At 60.1% G+C, this 19317-nt stretch overlaps 1 protein-coding gene across 8 annotated transcripts; it reads right to left on the bottom strand.

The window, feature by feature from the left end:
• Positions 1–2256: 2256 nt before the first annotated feature.
• On the bottom strand, positions 2257–18348 carry ZMIZ2 (zinc finger MIZ-type containing 2). Of its 8 annotated transcripts, none has more exons than XM_060157412.1 (19): positions 18330–18348; positions 11787–11921; positions 11512–11626; positions 10991–11193; positions 10555–10747; positions 10027–10290; positions 9695–9871; positions 8951–9028; positions 8614–8782; positions 7850–7994; positions 7563–7773; positions 6815–6920; positions 6449–6606; positions 5726–5793; positions 5409–5477; positions 4893–5137; positions 4237–4406; positions 3913–4152; positions 2257–3221 (listed from the first exon to the last, which is right to left on the bottom strand). In XM_060157412.1, exons 2-19 carry the CDS (start codon positions 11834–11836, stop codon positions 3114–3116), a joined length of 2769 nt encoding a protein of 922 aa, XP_060013395.1. In that variant the 5' UTR covers positions 11837–11921; positions 18330–18348; the 3' UTR covers positions 2257–3113. The 8 variants fall into 8 exon arrangements, 7 of the variants coding, with proteins under 7 accessions (XP_060013395.1, XP_060013397.1, XP_060013393.1 ...); XM_060157414.1 differs by lacking the exon at positions 18330–18348 and adding an exon at positions 17964–18117 and having other exon boundaries at positions 3996–4152; XM_060157410.1 differs by lacking the exon at positions 18330–18348 and adding an exon at positions 17964–18116.
• Between the last annotated feature and the right edge of the window lie 969 nt (positions 18349–19317).

The raw sequence follows: 19317 nt of genomic DNA, 5'->3' as shown, positions 1-19317 counted from the left end.
CACAGGCCACCGAGCCTGGAGCGAGAGAAGGCCAGGAACATGGCAGTGCTGCTGGCAGGGAGCTGCCGAGAGGAAACACTCAGGAAGTATTCCCTCCCCTGCAGTGTTTACAAGAGTGGGATAAAGATTGGTATAAGCCTTTAAATGGTAGCATTCACCCATGAAGGCATCTGGTCCCAGACTTTTCTGTGTTGGGGGAGGTTTGATTATTGATTCAATCTCCTTACTTGTAGGTCTGTTCATATTTTCCGTTTCTTGTTGGGTCAGTTTTGGTAATTTGTATTTCTCGGAATTAGTCCATTTCATCTAAGTTATCTAATTTGTTGGTGCACGATTGTTCGTAGTATTCTCTTATCCTTTTAAGGTCAGTAGTAATTTCCCCAAGTTTCATTTCAGATTTTAGTCATTTGTTTCTTTTCTTTTAGTCAATCTAGCTTAAAGGCTTGTTCATTCTGTTGCTTTTCAAAGAAACAACTTTTGCTTACGTTGATTCTCTATTGTCTTCCTATTCCCTCTGTTTAATAGTTATTTCCTTCTGCAAGCTCTGGATTTAGTTTCTTTTTTCTACTGCCTTCAGTCCTAGTTAGGTTAACCGAGTTCTTTTTTGCTACTTCTTTTTTTGTAGTCATTCATTCATTCAGCTGTGCTGGGTCTTAGTTGCGGCATGCAGAGTCTTTACTTGGGCATGCGAACTCCCAGCCACAGCACGTGGGATCTAGTTCCCTGACCAGGGATCCAACCTTAGCCCCCTGCACTGGGAGCATGGAGTCCTAGCCACTGGACCACCAGGGAAGTCCCTCTTTTTAAATGTAGACGTTTACAGCTATAAATTTCCCTCTTTACCACTGCTTTCATTGTGTTTTAGATTTTGGTGTGTAGTGTTTTATCTTGTAATTTATTTGTGATTTCTCCTTTGACCCTCTGACTGTTGAAGAGTGTTCATTTACACACATTTGTGAGTTTTCGTTTCCCTTCTCTTATCTAGCTTCACTCCACTGTGGTCAGAGTAGGTACTTTGTATGATTTCAATCTTGGTAATTTATTGAGGCTTGTTTTGCGGCCTAACGTGTGGTCTCTCCTGGAGAACGTCCCACATACACTTAAAAATAACGTGTATTCTGCTGTTGTTGGGTGTTCTGTGTGTCTGTCAGGCCTAGGTAGCTTTTTAAGTTGCATATTTGGTACGTTCGTAAGGATATATAACACAAAGCATAAGGTGAAAACCCGTGAAACCACCGCTCCCCTTGAGGGTCAGAACACCACTGCCACTGTCACTCTCCCCAGACGCACCCCTGTGCTGTCCCCACAGGGAGCACTGTGGCCACTGTGTTGACCGCCTTGCTTTCCTTCCTGTTGCACGTGTGCGGATCCCATGAAATGCAGACCTGGTGTTGCACTTTATAAAAAGGGCATCACACCGCGTGAACTCCCACACCTTGCTTTCATCCCTCACTGTTTGAGGTGGCCACGGTGACGTCGGGGCTGAGGTGCCCCTCAGACCTTTCCCGACCTCTCTGTGGGTGTAGCCCGAGCAGCCCATCTCCCGATCTCTCCACTCTACCCAGCACATCACAGGCCAAGGGTGCACAGCTGCCCCACACAGTGGGACAGCGCTCCCAGCTGTGCCTAACATCCACCAGAAAGGAGCCCCCCACCCCCTGGGGGTGGGCTCTGCTGGGTCTGGGCTTCTGGGCAAACCCCGGGACCTGCCTCTTTGCTCCCTGCAGCACTGGGGGCGCCGTTCCTCCCTCAGCCTCTCTCCACTTCCGTTCCCTCAGCCAGAAAAGCCAGAAGCAAGGCTGCAGAGCGACAGAAGGCCCACACCTGGGGTTCCAAGATGTCAGCGGGCAACGTGGAGCCCGCCCACACCGGACGCTCCCCCCGCAGCAGGTGTCCGGGGGCGCCCTCCCTCCTCCCCCAAGGGACACATAAGCCTTTTCTGCTGGACAGGAAGGCCCTCGGGGAGGCTCAGGCAGCTAGCACACAGACGAAGGCACTCGGTCCGGCCCCTCCTGAGGCCTCTGGCCCCATAGCTGGCTCCCTGCCTGAGGCAAGCCCACACAGTGACGTGGTGGCAGATGCGTCTCCCAGCCCTGGTGACACTTCACCAAACAGCTCTCCTGCCAAAGCCAACTTGGGAAATTCCAGGGACAAGGAAATTTACCCGGGGTTGCGAACAGCTGGGCCTTGGCTTGGAGCAGGGAGCCCCGCCCAGGCGCAGGACGCAGGTGGAGCAGGAAGGAGGGACTCGCCAGGTCCACCACGAGGGAGTCCTTTAATAGAGACGGGCAGACAGGGGACACAGCTCGGCCCTGCACCTGCAGTGCGGCGGCTCCTCCCCCACCTGGCGTGGCCCCAGGGCGGACACGGGAGAGGTGTGGTTTTAAAAAACACAGCGAGACCAATTCTTCACTTTCACGGAGAAGGGGAGCTTGGGGGAGCCGAGTCCGAGCCCCGCCTCCAGCAGGAGGGAGCTTGCCCCCCCCCCCCCCGCTGTATGCACACGGCCAGGGCAGGAGCCCCGGCTGCACAGAGGCCCAGCCACCCTACATCTGTCAGCGTTTCTACGCTAGGTACACTGTTGTGCTGTAGAGGCCCCACCGCCAGCGTCAGCCTGAAGCCTCGGGTGGGAGGAGGGACACCCCCAGCCCCTGCCACAGGAGGCTGGGCGAGACGGGGCCCCGGGACAGAGCAGCCCCGCTCCTCACCGGCCCAGGGCCAAGGGGTCATTGAAGTAAAAAGGTCAACGGTGGACAAGATGCAGGCCGGTGAGAGCAGGCAGGGGTCGGGGGGCCAGGGGCGGCAGGTGTGCATGAACCAGGCAGGGCTGGACAAGCATGGGTGGGGTGTGGACGGGGCAGGGACAAGGGCGGGGCTGGGGATCTCATCAAAAACAGTTCTGCAGCTGCAAACTGGGCCAGCGAGCACCACCGCCCAGGGGTCCCCTCCCAGCCAGTGCAGGGCCGCCTCCAGCCTCCAGGGCCAGGCGTCGGGGCGCGTCCTGGCTCCAGGTGTACGTGTGGGGAGGGCCGCTGGTGTCGGGGGGGCCGGGCTGGAGAGGAGGGTGTGTGACATCTGCGGGCATGTCCCCGTCGGCCAGGTGGTCAACAGGATCAGTTGTTCTCGAAGAGAGAGAGCAGGTCGTCATTGCTGTTTGTGGGGAGGTCGGGTGGGCCCAGGTAGGACAGCAGCTCGTCAGGGTTAGTCAGTTCTGGGAGCAGCTGAGGACAAAGCAAACCCGCCAGCTTTGGGCCTGGGTCCCCAGCCGGGATGCGGCACACCCCTCACCCCGACACAGGCTGGCACTGGAGCCCCTCAGCCTGCTCTGCACAGGGGCTCTTCCAGCGAAAGACTGCTCTGTGACCAGGAATCACCTGTGACAAGCTGTTCAAGGACAACATGGGACACCCAGGACCGTGAGGGGTCCCTGACGTGAACAGGGCGAATGCAGAAGGTGGGATCCCACTCCCTGGGATTTTCTGCTTTGAGCTGTGCTTTCTACATTTTTTCACGTTGAACTTTGTATTCATTTACCATGGTCAAGAGACAGTCACCTGTCTTTTTTGCACTGAGTCTGGCTCACATACCACCTGTGAGTCAGACAGGTCAAATCAGACCTTAAGGCCAGGGTCACCAGCTACAAGCCAAGTCTTCTCGGGGACTCTGCCCATGCCACGGTGGCACCCAGGTCCCCAGGGCCAGATGTCTGGACACAGTCACCCACGGCTACTCTGGATACCTCACACTCGTCAACAAAAGCGCTGACGTCACCCGACCAGCTCTCCCTGCGTCTGGAAGTCACGGTGGTATCACTGTCCTCCCTTCTATGAAGCATGTGGACCCTGGGATGACAGATAAGCCACACCCCAGCCCCGGCTCCAAGTGCTCCCCAGCACGGGGCCCAGTACTCACGTCCAGGCCCGGTTCCGGGGCCTCCCCTGCCCCAGACACGGGGGGCCCCATCATGCCTGTGGCAGCACTGAAGGCCAGCTCACCGATGGGACCCGAATTCACCGGGCCCAGGGGCTGCCGGGATGCCGGGGGAGGGTTTGGATGGTGCAGCTGGGGCCCTGGGGGGCCTCCAAGGTTGGGGGCGTGCAGCCCCGGAGGCCCAGGGTTATGGGCCGGGTCCAGGTGACCCGCTGGTGCCATCTGAAGGAGGAGAGAAGAACCTAGTAAAATGGCCCAGGGGCTCTCCGGGTGGACAGCTTGTCAGCCCCCCGCCTTGGCACTGACCTGGCCTGGGAGGCAGGGGGCAGATCTCTCCGGTGTCAGGAGGCTGCTGGGAATGTCGGATTGATAGGAGACAGGGGGGGGCCCCGGGGTGAACTCAGCAAGGGTCGGGGTGCTGGGCGTGGTGGGCGGGAAGGAGTCGGGGAACGTCCCGGGTCCCAGGAAGCTGGAAGCTGAGAGAGGAGAGCCAGGGGGCTCATGCCGGTAGAGCACGGAAACAGGCCAGCCACAGCGTGGGCAGGACTCACTGAGCTCACCCAGAGAACGTCTGACTTTACGAACTTGCTATTCGGCAAAGGGCATTTCTTCTCATTGCTGCTGGGGGAGCTGGCTGATGACACTGCCAGGAGGCTGCGAGGGGACAGGAATGGGACCCACCGCACCCGGACACTCCCGCGCGCGGTCGGACGGGGCCGGCCCGTGGAAGTGTGCCATCACAGACCTTTGTCCCCGACTGCGGGGCTGCGTGCAGCTGCGGCCGAGGCCCTGTGCCCATCCCCGCCGGCTCGGCCGAGGCTGCGCCTATGCCGCCAAGTCCCCAACCAGGCCCCCAGGCTCGCGGCCCTCGGAGTGACACGTCCACAGGCGGCAGACTGGTGGGAGAGGACGGATCGTTTGCCCAGGGCCGTCTGTTTCTAGGGCAAGCCCCCTGTACTCACCCTGGCTGGGGTAATCGCCGGCAGCCGGGGCTGAGGGGGGCTGGAGGGGGGCGAAGGGCGCGGCCCCAGGGCCCAGGGCAGCGATCATCTCCATCACGCTGGGCATGAGCACGTGGGCGGGGCTCACGGTGCGGCAGCGCTTCAACGCCGGCCCGTCCGGCTCCTCCTTGACGTGCACGTCAGGCTTCACAGGCACTGGCTTCCAGCTGCACGTGGGGTCGATGGTGATCTCCTCGTAGTCAGAGCTGGGCGGGGACATGCAGGGCTGGTCACCACCTGTCCTGCTGCCTCTCCTGGCCCTGGGCCATTTTTAGGCAGACCTCCCACTCAAATGCTTGTGGCCACCCAGCACATTCCACGTGCTTGTGGGCTGCGGGCCTGGGTCGGATGTGGATTCCGTCAACGGCCTGGAGTCGAGCCCGCTCCACGCTGGATCAGCATGGGGTATCTCCCCACCTGTCCCAGGGCTGCCCTCTGCTGACCAAAGATGCTGGGGTTGCAGGAAAGGAGACTCACTTCTGAATGTAAATGAGGATGCCCAGCATGTACTGGTCCACCTCCAGGCCCTCCAGCAATGCCGTCTTGCTGTAGAAAACCAAGGGGACACACAGCTAAGAGGGCTGGCCCAACCTCTTCCCGGGCACAGGCCCTGTCATGTCTCAGCCCCTGGTGTGAGGTAACCTTGCGTGACGTCGCTGCCCTGAGCCACTCCATCCCTCCTAGCCTGTGCTGTGAGCCCCACACCTGGCTTGTGGAAGGAAACGCCCATTAACAGCCTCAGAGGAGGTGCCACCCGCCCCCAGAGCCGTGGGGACCGTCTCTGACACACTCACTTGCACACGGGGCACCTCCAGGTCCCTCGCTCACAGTTGAGCTGTAAATAGGACTCCAGGTCAAAGCACTGCAGAGAAAGGGCGAGACAGTTCCTCACACTGGGGCCGGGCCAACTCGGCCATGCTCTGTGGTTTCAGGAACTTGGGGCTTATCTACTGCCTGTGTGAGAAGGCTCGGCTCCCAGGCTTTTACCACGGCATCATCCTAACAGATGTAAGAGACGGGACAGCCTACGCAGCCCTCCCTGGGAATGACGTGTGGCCAAAGCAAGAACTGGGCAGCTTTGCCCAGTCAGGGAATGACTTCCAGGACGTGGTGTGGAGGAAAAACATGATGCAGAGCGATGTTTACCGCTTATGTAACCAAAAGGTGGGCGGGGGGGTGGAGGGTGTGTGTGCACGTACTTGTCTGCACGCAGAGCGTTTCTGCAGAGACAAACAAAGGCGCTGCTCCTGGAGGCAGGGCGGGGAGAGGACAGTGCCCTGCATCCAGGATGCCGTTTAAAATCGGAGCCCCAAGAACGCAGTGAAACCGCTGTTAGGCTTAGAATAATGTTAGAAGAAACAAAAGCCCAGTCTGAGGGGAGAAGGCAGGGGAGCCAGGCCACCTGCCCACTGGCCGGCCTGTCCTGTCACCTGCCAGCCGAGGTGCTGAGGCCACTCCCGCTGAAGACAGTTAAAGGGCAACGGAAGTTCTGGCAAAGCTCTGCAGTGGCCACCTACCTGAATGTGGCGACAGTCATGGCCTCGGGCAGGGAGCTGGATCCTGCGGAAGGTGATGGGGCACTTGAGAGACACCTTGATGGCCGTCTGCTCCACCCCGTCCTCTCCGTTGGGCCCAGGGGTGCCAGGGATGGTGCCGCTGCTGAAGTTCCGCTTTACTGACATCGACAGGGGAAAGGAGGACGTGGGTTGAGGGCCGCCAAGCGGGACCCGGCCACTTCTGGCTCAGCACCTCCGAGGGGCGTTCCAGGGCTGACTGCTGCTCTCGGCATGCAGCCCCCGCCCCAGAGAAGGCAGCCTTGTCTGTCATGGGGCCGGCTGCCTGGGGCCGGCTGCCTGGGGCCGAGGAACACAAGGGCCACTCACTCTTGGTGATGCAGTGCTCGGCAGGCAGGAGGCGCTTCTTGAGGAGACCCTGCAGCACCGAGCGGACGGACGGCCGGTGCACCAGCTGCAGCACGAAGAGGTGGGACTGCAACAGGAGGACCCGGTCAGCGGGACGTGGCCCGGGGAGGCGCAGCGCAGGCCCGTTCTCCTCTTGTGGCTAATGCACAGGCAGGCCACCTGCTGCCCCTCCCCGGGGAGCCCAGGGGACCAGGCCCACACCTATCTGGAAAGCTCACTGTGTGTCTGCACCAACCACGGCCTCTCTGTCGGAACACAATTATCTGAGAGGCCCCTGAATGTGCCCTGCCTACAGCATCCACCTTTATCCACGCTGGTCCAAGTGAAAACATCCCAGAACTGCATCGGGGCTGCCCGCCTCTGCCCCCTCCCACCCGGGCTGATCAGTGCTGTGCAGCTAAGTGCATCCTGCCTCTTCTAGTCCTGGATCCGGAGCCTGCTGGAACCTGAATGACTCCTTAACAAAGACTCAGGGTCAGCTGGGACTCAGGACCCTGTGAGCTTCCTCCAGGAAAGAGGCAGGCTCAGCTAGTTTCCCTTACATAATTAACATGAGCATCAAATTTAGTCACTGAACCTAACCCGAAAGCAGCAAGGGCATTTTTATTTGAGATCCTTTACTTACAAGGCCCAGGATGGGAAGGAGGAGAGCCAGTGCCTTTTGCTCTAGCCATGACGCCCCCAACCCAGCCCCGCGGAGGGCACTCACGCAGCAGCAGGCCGTGACGGTGATCTGGATGGTGTTGCGGCCCGGCTGGCACACGTGCTTCAGGTAGAGGGGCTTGTGGGAGGTCTTGTTGTCGCCACGCTCGATGGTGAGCGGGGTGGCGTTGACGCTGACCTGCACCGAGGCCGGCCAGTTGGTGTTCATCTGCCGGTCCTCGTGGTGGTAGCACTTGAACTGCAGCTCCAGGTCCGGCCTGCACGGGAAGGATGGATGCTGAGAGCGAGGGGGCGGTGCGAGGGGCTGCAAGCTGGGGGCAGGCGCCCACTCACCTCAGCATCAGGGTCTTGTAGACGGAGTCACGGAGCTGGAAAGCGTGATTGCTTACGGCCAGGTTGTGCTGCAGGCGGAAGGGCTCCAGGACCACCCCGTCCCGCACGGGGAAAGTCAGCCGCAGCTCGTCACAGGGGCCACTGCCTGGAAGCAGGCCATGCCGGTGTGAGCAGGCCACCTACAGGATGGCCACCAGGCCGAGCGGCCTGCCCCCGCCCCATCGCGGGGGCTGTGGCCCCTCCTCCCCTTCCATGGGGCTGGGGCTTGGGCAGCATCTCTCCCGGGACCCTGGGCTCGGCCTCCACCTCCAACGGGAACAGATCTTGGTGTCCCGCCATTCTGTCCTGCTCCAGTAGGAGCCCCGAGAATGATCCCTGAATCATGACCAGAGAACATGCCCCACCAACCCCAAAAAATGGCGCCTCTGGTGCTTTCAGAGGGGGTAGGAGACAGAAGAGGTGCGAACGGGCCACCTGCTGTCACCCTAGTGCTCAAGCTAGGGTTTTAGGACCCCCAACTGCTGCTGCAGTGGTCTCCCAGAAAGTAGGAGTTCTTAACCAGAAGTGGGCTTCAGGGGGCCCCTGAAACCATACACAAAACTGTGCACATGGCTGTTTTCCTACAGAGGAGATGGATGCTTCAAATGGATTTGCAAAGAGGTCCATTAATAGAAAATAAAGGTGAAGGCCCCCCGCCCCCGCCAAGGTCCCTGCAGGACTGTCTGGAGCCCTGCCCATCTGTCCTGAGAGCAGACCTCACTCACCGGGTGGTGACGGGTGCAAGCTGCTCACGCCGGGCTTGAGGTCGGGCAGGAAGGGCGACTTGACCTCCTGGCTGGTGGACATGTAGGGGATGCTGCTGCCGGGGGTCATGGGCGGCGTGGGGCTCCCTGGCAGTGGGGAGCTGGGGTAGCCGGGGATGGAACGGGCGGGCTGTGGGGTTGAGCAAACAGTCAAGGTGGAGTGGTGTAGGGGTAGAGTTTGTTCTTGGAGCGCCCAATGGGAACGGTCAGACCAGGAACGGGCAGGGAGTCCACGCCTCCTCCTGCCTGGGCACCCTCTCTCCAGGTACCCACCCCATGGGCCTCCCGCCGCCCATACCCCACTCAGGCCGGGCTGGCTGTAGCTGGCGCTCCCCCCGTTGAAGCGGGCACCCTGCCCACTGAACTGCTCTGCGGGCTGCAGGAGAGAAAACCGCGTGTGCCTGGGACTGCCGCCTGCCCCTGAGCGCTCACAGGGTCCTGGACTTGACCCTAGGAGAGGGCTGGGGACAGGGGGGCCCACCACACACACGGGCGTTGGCTTCTTTCTTCTTTATACGCTTTTTGTGTCTTCTAAATAATCTACAGGGAGCACGTGCTGATTTCATAATTTTAAGAATGACCACTACAGAAAAAGAGCTGACCCCATGCATCAGAGGGGTTTATGAGGAAGCCACAGAGAGGCTGAAAGGACACAGGTACACACACCTCCTGTCCGCCCTCCAGCGGCACTCTTATCGCTTGGGCCCCTCCCCTCAAGAGCTCCTGGCCCCGCTGGCCTGTCCCCTCGCTGGGCTTCTCTGCAGCAAGCAGAGGGGATGGGGACACTGTCCCTGAAGGACACACAGGTGGTGTGGGTGCCGCTCCATACACTGAATCTCACAGAGGGGCCTTTCGTACCTGGACTCCCCTCCTGGGAGCTGCCCTACGCTGATCAGGGCCCCCGGGAAGCTCCTGGTTGCTCGGCCACCCAAGCACACGCGAGCCCACTCGCCAGCCCCGGCTGCCTCAAGGTCCGCCTGTATCCCACAGGGCTTGGCGTGGGCTAGCAGGGGCTGCAGAGGCCCGGGAGAAGCGGCCCTACCTTGTAGTGCAGTCCCGCGGGGCTGGGGGTGGACAGGGACTGGCCCGCACCCTGCTGCAGGGGCAGCCTGTGCCCAGGATAGGAGGACAGGGCGGGGGGCTGCCCGGGGCCAGGCGCGTACTGGGTGGCGGCGGGCGTGTACTGGCCTCCTGGCAGGTACTGCTGCCCAGGATACACCTGAAGGAGGAAAGAGGCAAAATGGCCAGGAGAAGAGGTGCTGGGGAAGCCCGTTCCCGGGGAGGGAGGGCGGTACCCACCCTGTCAGGCACAGCCGACTCTCCCTCCACAGAACGGCTCTGAGGGCATTCGGGGTGGGGGGCCTGACCACTCACCTCACTGGAGTAGGCTCTCTTGACGCCCTGTCGGGGCAGGGGCTGGGCCTGGGGGGGCCCAGGGTACCCGTGCTGGGGCAGGCGCTGCCCTGCATATAGGGGCGCTAGGCCCGCTGCCCGGGTGGGGTTCATGCCCATGGGGCTCATGCCGGAGGGGCCCATCAGCCCTCCCACGCTGGCAGGGTTCATGCTGCTGGGGACACTGGGCCCCCGGGGACCGCCGTGCTGCAGGAACTGGCTGTTAAAAGACTGTCCGGCCCCCATCTGGGAAAAGAAGAGAGGAACCATCCAGGCCTTACCCACCGCTGTGGGCGCCAGCCTTGTGCCCACCCCCTGCAGGCGGGCTCCCCCTCACCCCCCCCGGCCTGGGTTCTCTCCCCTCAGCTCCCTACTCCTTTCCCGCCTCATCTTCATCGGCCCCGGCACACAGCGTGCGTGTCCCCAGGGCCTCAATCCTGGCTGCCTGACAAGACCCTGCCTTCTGCACCAACGCACACGGGCCGCACAGGAGGAGCTGCGGGGCCTCACCGCTCCGTACTGGCTCAGCTCCTGGCTCTGCTTCTCCTGGAGGGCGGCCACGGTGGCCGTGGCCGTGGCCGTGGCCGTGGCGGCAGCAGCAGCCACGGCAGCAGCCGCCGCTGCTTGAGTGAAGTCGGTGGAGGGCCGTGCGGCCTGTGAGGGAAGGCCCAGGCCCCCCGGCCCCCCCGGGCCGCCCGCATACCTGTAATAGACAGACGGCTCAGCTCAGAGGCGCTCCCCTGCCATCTCCCGGGCGGTACACGGCACCCGAGGGGAGCCCCATTCTTTCCCACACACCCCCCTCGTTAGCTTGGGAGCCGGCAGGAGCCGCAGAGATGCAACGTTCAACACATCAGTGTCACACAGCTCCCAGGCACCCAGCAAGTTAGCAGCGTCGCCCCCAGAGGGCTCCTAGCACGCCTGCCAGGGGAGCGGTCCTGCTTACCCAGCGGTGAAGCCGGGGCCCCCGGGGTAGCCCCCGCGGCCATACACCCCTTGCTGCACGTAGCCCTTGTTGGCACCGCCCTCACCGAACGCCTGCTGTCCCAGGCACTGCGGGGAGTTCAGGGCAGAGCTGCCGCCTGCCATGCCGGGCATCATGGAGCTGCCGGGGGGGCTCCCTGCGGGGCCCATAGGGTTCCCCAAAACCTACAAGGAAGCAAGAATCACCAAAGGACACCATCCAAACAACTTGCTTCATGCCGTGGTTCTAAAGTGCTGGAAAGGAGAGGCTGGGCAGGTGAGGAGGTGGAGGCGGGGGCAGAGGGGAGGGTGGTCCAGTGGGGGTGCAGCTGCTCACAGGTGGGGTGGTGTGGGGGCCAGGTGAAGACAGGAAGAGACCCCACGCCACGTGTGGAAGAACTGGTCTCTGAGGACGTGGGAGACTCAGGAAACCCTGGCTCCACTTCTCCGAGATCTGAGGGGGGCTCTGGCGCCCCTCGGGGCGGGGCCCAGGTGTGGGCTCACCTGGCTCTGCGCCGCGTTGCCGACTCCCCACACGGTTGTGACCACGGACAGCGATCCTGCTGGCTGAGTGGCACTCTGTTGCCAAGGCACCGCCTCATAAGCGAATGGACCATCACTACAAGGAGAGGGGCAGGCGGGGAGGCTCGGTCAGGAGGCCGCAGGTGCCTAGAACCCCGCCTGGGAAGAAGCGAAGGTTGGGAGCAGAGGGGTCCCGCTCTACCACCCACCCGTGTCCTGGGGCCCGAGCGGGGAGGGCAGCAGGAGACCCCACTCACCCGTGTGGCGCGGGGGGCAGGGCGGGTTTCATGGGGTTCATGGGGTTCATTGGCTTGGGAGCAGCCTTAAGGCCAGGTCTGTGGGTGGCAGGAAGCAGCCCTCACTGGTGCTTACGTGGGACTCAGATGCTCTGGCTGCTGGGACAGGAGGGAAGGAAGTCAGTGGAGATGCTGACGGGAGACCCCTATCAGCACCAAGCCCCGTCCTTCCTCTGCTCCAACCGATGAAGGGTAGGGCAGGTGAGACGGGGACCCGGGGGCCCGCTCAGGGGGCTCAGGGAAGCCCAGCATTGGCCCTACCCGCGCTGCCCACCCTGGCAGATCTCTGCCCTCCCCAGCCCCAGCCCGGAAGCCAGCACTGACCCTTTCTGACCGGGCCCTGCCACCTGGAGCCCCCGGAATGGTTCTGGAAGCAGACTTTCTGATCCCCCAAACTTTCCACGTTCTCCCTCCCCCACACGAAAGCCTGGATACGCATAAAAGCCAGGGGACATGCAGAACCCAGCTGCCAGAATCCCCTGCCTCCACCCCACCCGAGGGGGGGGCGGGGAGGACAAGGCCAGAGGCCTAGGAGTGCCAGACAGCAGGCGTCACCTGCTCAGGGTCTGGGGCCTGCCCACTATGGGGAGGGGCCTCTGCATGCCGGAGGTGGGGGTGGGGGTGGGGGTGCAGCACCAGGTCAGCTAACCTGCAGCCTGGGGCCAGGCAGGGGCCGGAACTAGGTGTGGAGCCAGCAGCCCATCCCTGGCTGGCAGCCCCCCAGCCCCAGGGCTTCTCCCCAGAGCAGCAGAAGGGCGGTGTGCGCACAGGGGCAAGGCGGGAAGACTGACCCCCACAGATCGCGGTGACCTGCACGGTGAGCTCCCAACAAGGCGGGGACGCACACACAGCGCAAAGGGCGGAGGGTTGGTGGGCACCCAACAGACATGGCAAGGGTCCAGTGGGGACACAGCAGCCATGGCCGGGGGACACGCATGGAACCTGTGAGCCCGTGCCGGGATGGGGCACCGCTTCCTCCCACTCTGTGGGGCTGGCTCTCTTCCCCTTAGCACCTCAGAAAACGAGCAAGGCAGCAGTCAGCTGCCCCTCCTGGCTGCCAACGCCTCCGACACCTCCACAAGCAAACCCTTCACCAACCAGGCCGAGGGCCCTTGCTGGCACCGCCAGGGCCACCTCTCACGCGCACCTCCACCCAGCCTAACCACAGAGGCATGTTGGCTGTGGCTGTCTGGGGGTCTCCGGGGACGCCCCTGTCTGCCTTCTCTGGGTCGAGGTTCCAACCTAGAGCACCACTGCCTTCTAGGGGCTGCAAGGCCTCACGCGCACACACACACCACCTGGTCAAGCTAACTTCTGGTGGCTCAATCCCACCGCCTCAGCACTCACAGTGCCACCCACCCAACCCCAAGGCTCGCATTCCTGAGCACTGACCAGGACCTCACCGTCAGGGCAGCCCAAGCGAGGCAGGATTACATCGTCATGTCCTCTGTAAATACAGTCCTGAAGGCGGCACGCGGGGGCCGAGTCCCTGACCAGGGCCCCAGCGCAGGTGGGGGATACAGTGAGGGCTGTGACTTGGGCCCAAGGCCTCCCACAGAGCACTGGGGTGAGTGGTTCCCAGAATCGCAGCAGAGCCAGGGCTGGGAGGGAAGGTGATGGACCGGTCAGACAAGAGGAGTGAGGCAGCTGGCGTGCCTGCCCACCTCACGCCTGGCCCTGCTCTCCTTCCTGACGCCCCTCCCAGAGGAGTCGGGCCCCAGACCACATGCCAACCAGGAAGCAAAGGCCAAGAAAGCAGGAGGCTGGTGGCTCCAGAGGGCTCAGGGGCCCCTGGACTCAGCCCTCGGAGCCAGAATCACTGAGCCAGGCAAGGGAAGGCTGGCTGTCCCCAGCGAGGACAACCCCCAGGTTGGTGACACTGCAGTGGGAGGCTGGGGGTGGGGAGCGCTGCCAACAGCCAGAAACGCCCCCTAAACCTGCTGAGCGGGGCCTGGAGCAACACGCAGCGCTTTCAGGACTTAGAATACAGGCGGGCTGCTCTAGACTGTGGTATTGGCAGAGGGACAGACACACAGGTCAATGGGACAAACTAGAGAGCCCAAGACAGACCCAGACAGAGTTTCTGACAAAGGTGCAAAAAGTATGCACTGGGGGAAGGACAGCATTTTCAACAAATGTGCTGGAGCTATTGGACATTCACAAGCAAAAGACAAAAACAAAACAAAACAAAAAAACCCTAAACTTCACATCTTATACAGAAACTAACTCGAAGTGGGTCACAGATTTAAATGTACAGCACAAAACCGTAAGAACTTTCTTAGCTTTGACACCAAAAGCATGATCCATAGAAGGAAAAACTGGAAACTTTTGTTCTGTGAAAGACCCTGCTAAGAGGATGCAAACGCAAGCTATAGACTGGAAGAAGTATCTGCAAGCCACGTATCTGACAAAAGACTAGTATCTAGAGTACATAAAGAATTCTCAAAATGCGAAAGCTAAAAAAAATGAGAAAACAGGCAAAAGACACGAAAAGACATTGCACCAAAGAAGAAATACAGACGGCAAATAAGCACATGAAAAGATGTTCAACATCACTGGCCATCAGAGAAATGCAAATTAAAACCACATCGAGGTATCACTACACACCTATCACCATGGCTAAAATAAGAAATAGTGATACCACCAAATGCTGGCTAGGAGAAACTGGATCTCTCGTGCATGGCTGGTGGGAATATAAAATGGTACAACCACTCTGAAAAACGATTCGGTAGTTTCTTATAAAACTAAGCATGCAGCCACTATACAACCCAGCAACTGCACTCCTGAACATGTATCTCAGAGAAGTGTAAACTTATGTTCACATAAAAATCTGGACGTGAATGTTTACAGCAGTTTTATTCCTAATAGCCAAAGAATGGAAACCCAGATGTCCCTTAGCGGTGAAGAGTTAACCAACTGTGAGCCTGGAGGCATAAAAAGGAAGAGCTACTGATACAGGCACCAACCTGCAGGAATCTCCAGAGAATCATGATGTGTGGAAAAAGCCAGTCCCCAAAGGTTACACACTGTATGATTCCCTTTATATAACATCCTCGAAATGACGAAATTATAGAAATGGAGAGCACACTGGTGGTTGCCAGGGGTTAAACGTGGGGAGAAGGGAAGCGAGTGGGAATATAAGAAGGTGGGGATGGAAATACATGTATCTCAACTGTATTGATGGAGTTAGTACCCTCCTGTGATACTGTGCTACAGTTTTGCAAGATGTTACCACTAGGGAAAGCCAGTAAAGGATACAGAGCTCTTTGTGTTATTTCTTATAACTGCTTATAAATCTACAATTTTCTCAAAATAAAAATTTACTTAATGTACAACCGCGACTAGCTCTCTCTCCCCACAGAGATCCCCAGGGCAATCCTTTCCCAAAGTTGGTTGGATTGGCCAGGCCCACTCTGCTGTCCCAGAAGCAAAGGACAGGGAAAAGCAGGAGGAAGACGGGAAGACAGCCCCCGCCCCCCGCCTGGGTCAGAGCCTCAGGGCAGGTGGAGCACGCCGGAATCTAGGACTGCTCAGCCCCACTCTGAGTTCGCAGGGTGGGGTGGGGCCTAAGACGTGCATTTCTAACAAGTCTGCAGGTGCTGCCGCTGCTGGTACTCGGACCACAATCTGAGAGCCCAGGGGAGCTGGGGAGGAGGGGGACAGGGCAGGTGCAGGGCGGGGGGGCCCCCCGTGGAGGGTGCTGGCCTGGGGCCCAGGGCAACTTCCTACATCACGTGACTCTGGGGAATTCCAGCCCCACGGCTGTGGACGAGACCACAGACATTTCCAGTTCCCCCTGAGCTTTCTGTGCGGGGGCAGTGACTTCCTGACTTCCTGCCAAGCTCCTGAACCAAGTCTGGTCTCCTCCCTGAGAAGCCCCAAACTCTCCAGGTCAGGGACCCCGTGACCCTCTGCTCCTGACAAAGGGAGAGGCGTGCTGTGAGCACAGACCCTCCTCCCACCTCCTGGCCTCAGAGGCAGAGGTAAGAAAGAGCTTGGGTGTGTGTGCTTCCTGCCGGCTGGGGGCTCTCCCTGTACACGGACACTCACTGGAAGCCAGGACCTCGGCAGAACGTCCTGGCTTGAGGTCAGTCTAGAAGGCCACAGGGTTTTCTGGGGGTCAGATTACATCTTCCTCCCGAAAAAGAGCTACAGACAGCTCACTACCCAGACCCTTCTTCCCCAGGACCTCACAGCGCCTGCACCACAGTCTCCAAAGGCAGACATTAATTAACATGGGTCCACCCTCTTCTACCTCCGCTCCGTTACCCCGGCCTAGTCACCCAGGAGCAGCAGGCCCCGCGACACACCACCCGACCCCAGGAGGGCAGGGACTCGCTGCCTCCCCCCGCAGCAGGGGGCCCACAGTTCCCAGGGTTCCAGTGACGGGCCCCAGCCAGAGGAACACCAGACACGCTCAGAACGGAGAATGATAGCTCGAGCATCGCAGGACACCATGGGGGGGGGCTCACATGCTCCAGTGGCTCAAAGTCCTGCCCCTCTACTTGGGAGACCACACACTGACTAACATAAGTGTTAAGAGTTCATCCAGGGGCTTCCCTGGTGGCACAGTGGTTGCGAATCCTCCTGCCAATGCAGGGGACACGGGTCGAGCCCTGGTCCGGGAAGATCCCACATGCCGCAGAGCAACGAAGCCCGTGCGCCACAACTACTGAGCCCGCGTGCTGCAACTACTGAAGCTGGCGCGCCTAGAGCCCGTGCTGCACAGCGAGAGAAGGCACCGCAATGAGAAGCCCGCATACTGCAATGAAGAGTAGCCCCCGCTTGCTGCAACTAGAGAAAGCCCACACTCAGCAACGAAGACCCAACACAGCCAAAATAAATAAAATAAATAAATTTTAAAAAAAGAGTTCATCCAAAATGCCCAGGAATGAGCATTTCTGAATGGCCCAGGTGTGGGTCATTTCAGAGAACAGTTGAAGGGTTGCACTCTTCTGGGCCTCAGTTTACAATGTGTAAAATAGGTACGTGGTGGCCACTCTAGGACTAGGAAAAGGGAGAACACGTGACCACCTTTAAGTCATCAGCCCCCGATCCCATCCTGGACCCAAGCGCTAGTGGACACTCCATGGGGAGGCCTGGCTGCCCTTGGCGATCAATCCAATGATCAGGAATCCTCCCCGGGCATACCCTACCAGTCTTTCACGAGTGGCTCTGAATCTGTCATTCATCATCTCACCTTTCTCTTCCCAGCCAAGAGCCACCCTCTGGGTGTGACAAGTCCCCAAGGCCAGTACTCACGGGGTGAGGCTGAGATTCCTTCACTTATCCTATTACCTCTCTCAAGCTTCTTCAACGGAAGCTCTCTGGTTCTAGTATGACAGGATTTGGTGGGTGAGTCTGTGTTCGCCCTATCAACTGTCTTACAGATCGAGTCACATGTTCTGTGTATTTCCCTGTGAAATCTTCTGAGATAATATTATACGAAGGACTTAAAGACATCACCATGGATATTCTGCAACTACCGGGAAGAGCGTATGGGGAGCAGGCTGTAGGAGAGCAGGGGAAGGTCCGGAAGAGCAGGGCAGGGGTAGCAGGGTAGCGCGGTGGGGGGTACAGGGCAGCAGGGAACAGATGCGGGAGGCTAAGGCAAGACACGCCGGGGGGCAGGACACCCTCCCGCCTGACTTCAATATGTCCTGTTGGGAACAGGGTATCTCCACCAAAAGCACGGCTGGGGGCTGGAAGGTCAGGGTCGCCAGCCCCAGAGCCTATCTCCGCGGACCTTACATCCGCGTGCCGGCGGCGCGCACGGCCCGGAGGGGCCCGAAAGGTGAGCTTTCAGGCCACACCGCGGAGAAGAGGCAGCGGGACCAGCTTGGGCGAGGGCCCGGGTCAGCCTCTTGTCCCAGACCCCTCGGGTGCTCGGCCGGATTCCGGCCAGCCCCAACAAAGGCTCAGGTGAAGGGTCGCCTCGGCGCGCACGGGGCCAGTCGGCCCAGGACCACGACGCACGCGCGGCAGGTGCGGCAGGTGGGCGGCAGGGCCGGCTCCAGCCCCGCCGGGGCCCCGCCGAGGCGCTGCAGAGCCGGGCCCGGGGACGCCGCACCTGCCGCCGCCCGCACCTGCCGCACCTGCCGCCCCCGCCGCCCGCACCTGCCCGCCCGGTCCGCTCACCTCCAAGCGGCCCGGCCAGGCCCCTCGCCGCCGCGGCCCACGGTCCGCGCCGCTCCATGCGCTCAGCCCGCCCTCAGCGCCGCCCGCCGCCCCGGGGCCGCCGCGGTCCGCGCCATCTCGCCACCGCCCGCTCCGAGGGCACAATGGAGCCGCCGCGCTGCTCATGCATATGCATGACGCCGCGCGCCGGCCCCGCCCCCAGGCCAGAGCAGTGGAGCCCAGAGCCGGCGCTCAGGAGCGAGTGGCCGCGGGCCTGCGCAGGCCAGGGCGGCGGGCCGGGCGGCGGGCCGGGCGGGGGCGGGGCGGGGGCGGGGCGGGGAGGGAGGGCGGGTTGGGGGCGACCTGTGCTCCCCGCCCCCTTCACACCTTTCCAAACGCGGCGTCTGCAGAGTCACCCGCGCTTCCTCTTCGCTCTCCGCCGGGGCGGGGCGGAGGAGGCGGGTCCAGAAAGAGGGCGGGTCCAGGAGGAGGGGTGGGACGGGGCCGGGCCTAGAAGAGGGCGGGGCCTACGGAGGTGACCCGGTGTCAACCGGCCACTTCTGGGAGGGGTCTTGTAAGGAAAACCACGCTGAACCAAACAAGTCGCTTTCCTCGCTGTTCTTCCCTTTTCCCAGAGGGCGGCCCTGTTGAAGCATTCTTAAAGTCATTCGAGTTCTAGCCAGATGAAGCAACCTCTGATCAGTTGGCATCTTCATATGCTATTAGCAGCCTTTATTTGCAACTATTTTCTACCCTTCCTTTAGGAAGACCACGTTCACCCGATTACCCACAATTTTTTTATTGTGGTAAAATACAATATCAAAGTTTACCATCTTAACCAGTTTTAAGTGTACAGTGGCATTAAGCACATTTCCCACTGTTGTGTATCCATCACCACCATCCACCTCCATAGCTTTTTCATCTCCTAAAACTGACACTCTGTACTCATCAAACAATAATTCCTCATCCCCCTCCCACCCACAATTTTACTTTCTGTCTCTGAATTTGACTACTCTAGGGACCCGTTAGAAGTGGAATTATACAATATTTGTTTGTGACTGGCATATGCCCTGAAGTTTCATCCCTGTTGCAGCTGGCATAATTTCCTTCCTTTTGAAGGCTGAATAATATTTCATTGTGTGTGTATACCACATTTCGTTTATCCATTCCTCTATCAATGGATGTCTCACAATTAACTGTTTTTTAAATTTTTATTTATTTGGCTGCACCGCGTCTTAGTTGTGGCATATGGGGTCTTTGTTGTGCCGTGCGGGAACTTTAGTTGTGGCATGTGGGATCTAGTTCCCTGACCAGGGATCCAACCCGGCCTCCTGCATTGGGAGTGCAGAACCTTAGTTACTGAACCACCAGGGAA

This window comes from Lagenorhynchus albirostris, chromosome 8 (genome assembly GCF_949774975.1).
Source record: "Lagenorhynchus albirostris chromosome 8, mLagAlb1.1, whole genome shotgun sequence".
Lineage (NCBI taxonomy): Eukaryota > Metazoa > Chordata > Mammalia > Artiodactyla > Delphinidae > Lagenorhynchus > Lagenorhynchus albirostris.
Note: the sequence above shows the minus strand (reverse complement) of the source record. Positions and strands in the feature narration are given on the sequence as shown.

Excerpts from the sequence above, each read along its gene's own strand:
- ZMIZ2 (XM_060157412.1), bottom strand. The coding sequence starts at position 11,836 with ATGAACCCCATGAACCCCATGAAACCCGCCCTGCCCCCCGCGCCACAC. Across the intron at positions 7,774-7,849 it reads TACAAGACCCTGATGCTGAG|GCCGGACCTGGAGCTGCAGT; the intron begins GTGAGTGGGCGC and ends CTTCCCGTGCAG. Across the intron at positions 5,794-6,448 it reads ATGACTGTCGCCACATTCAG|TGCTTTGACCTGGAGTCCTA; the intron begins GTAGGTGGCCAC and ends CTTTCTCTGCAG.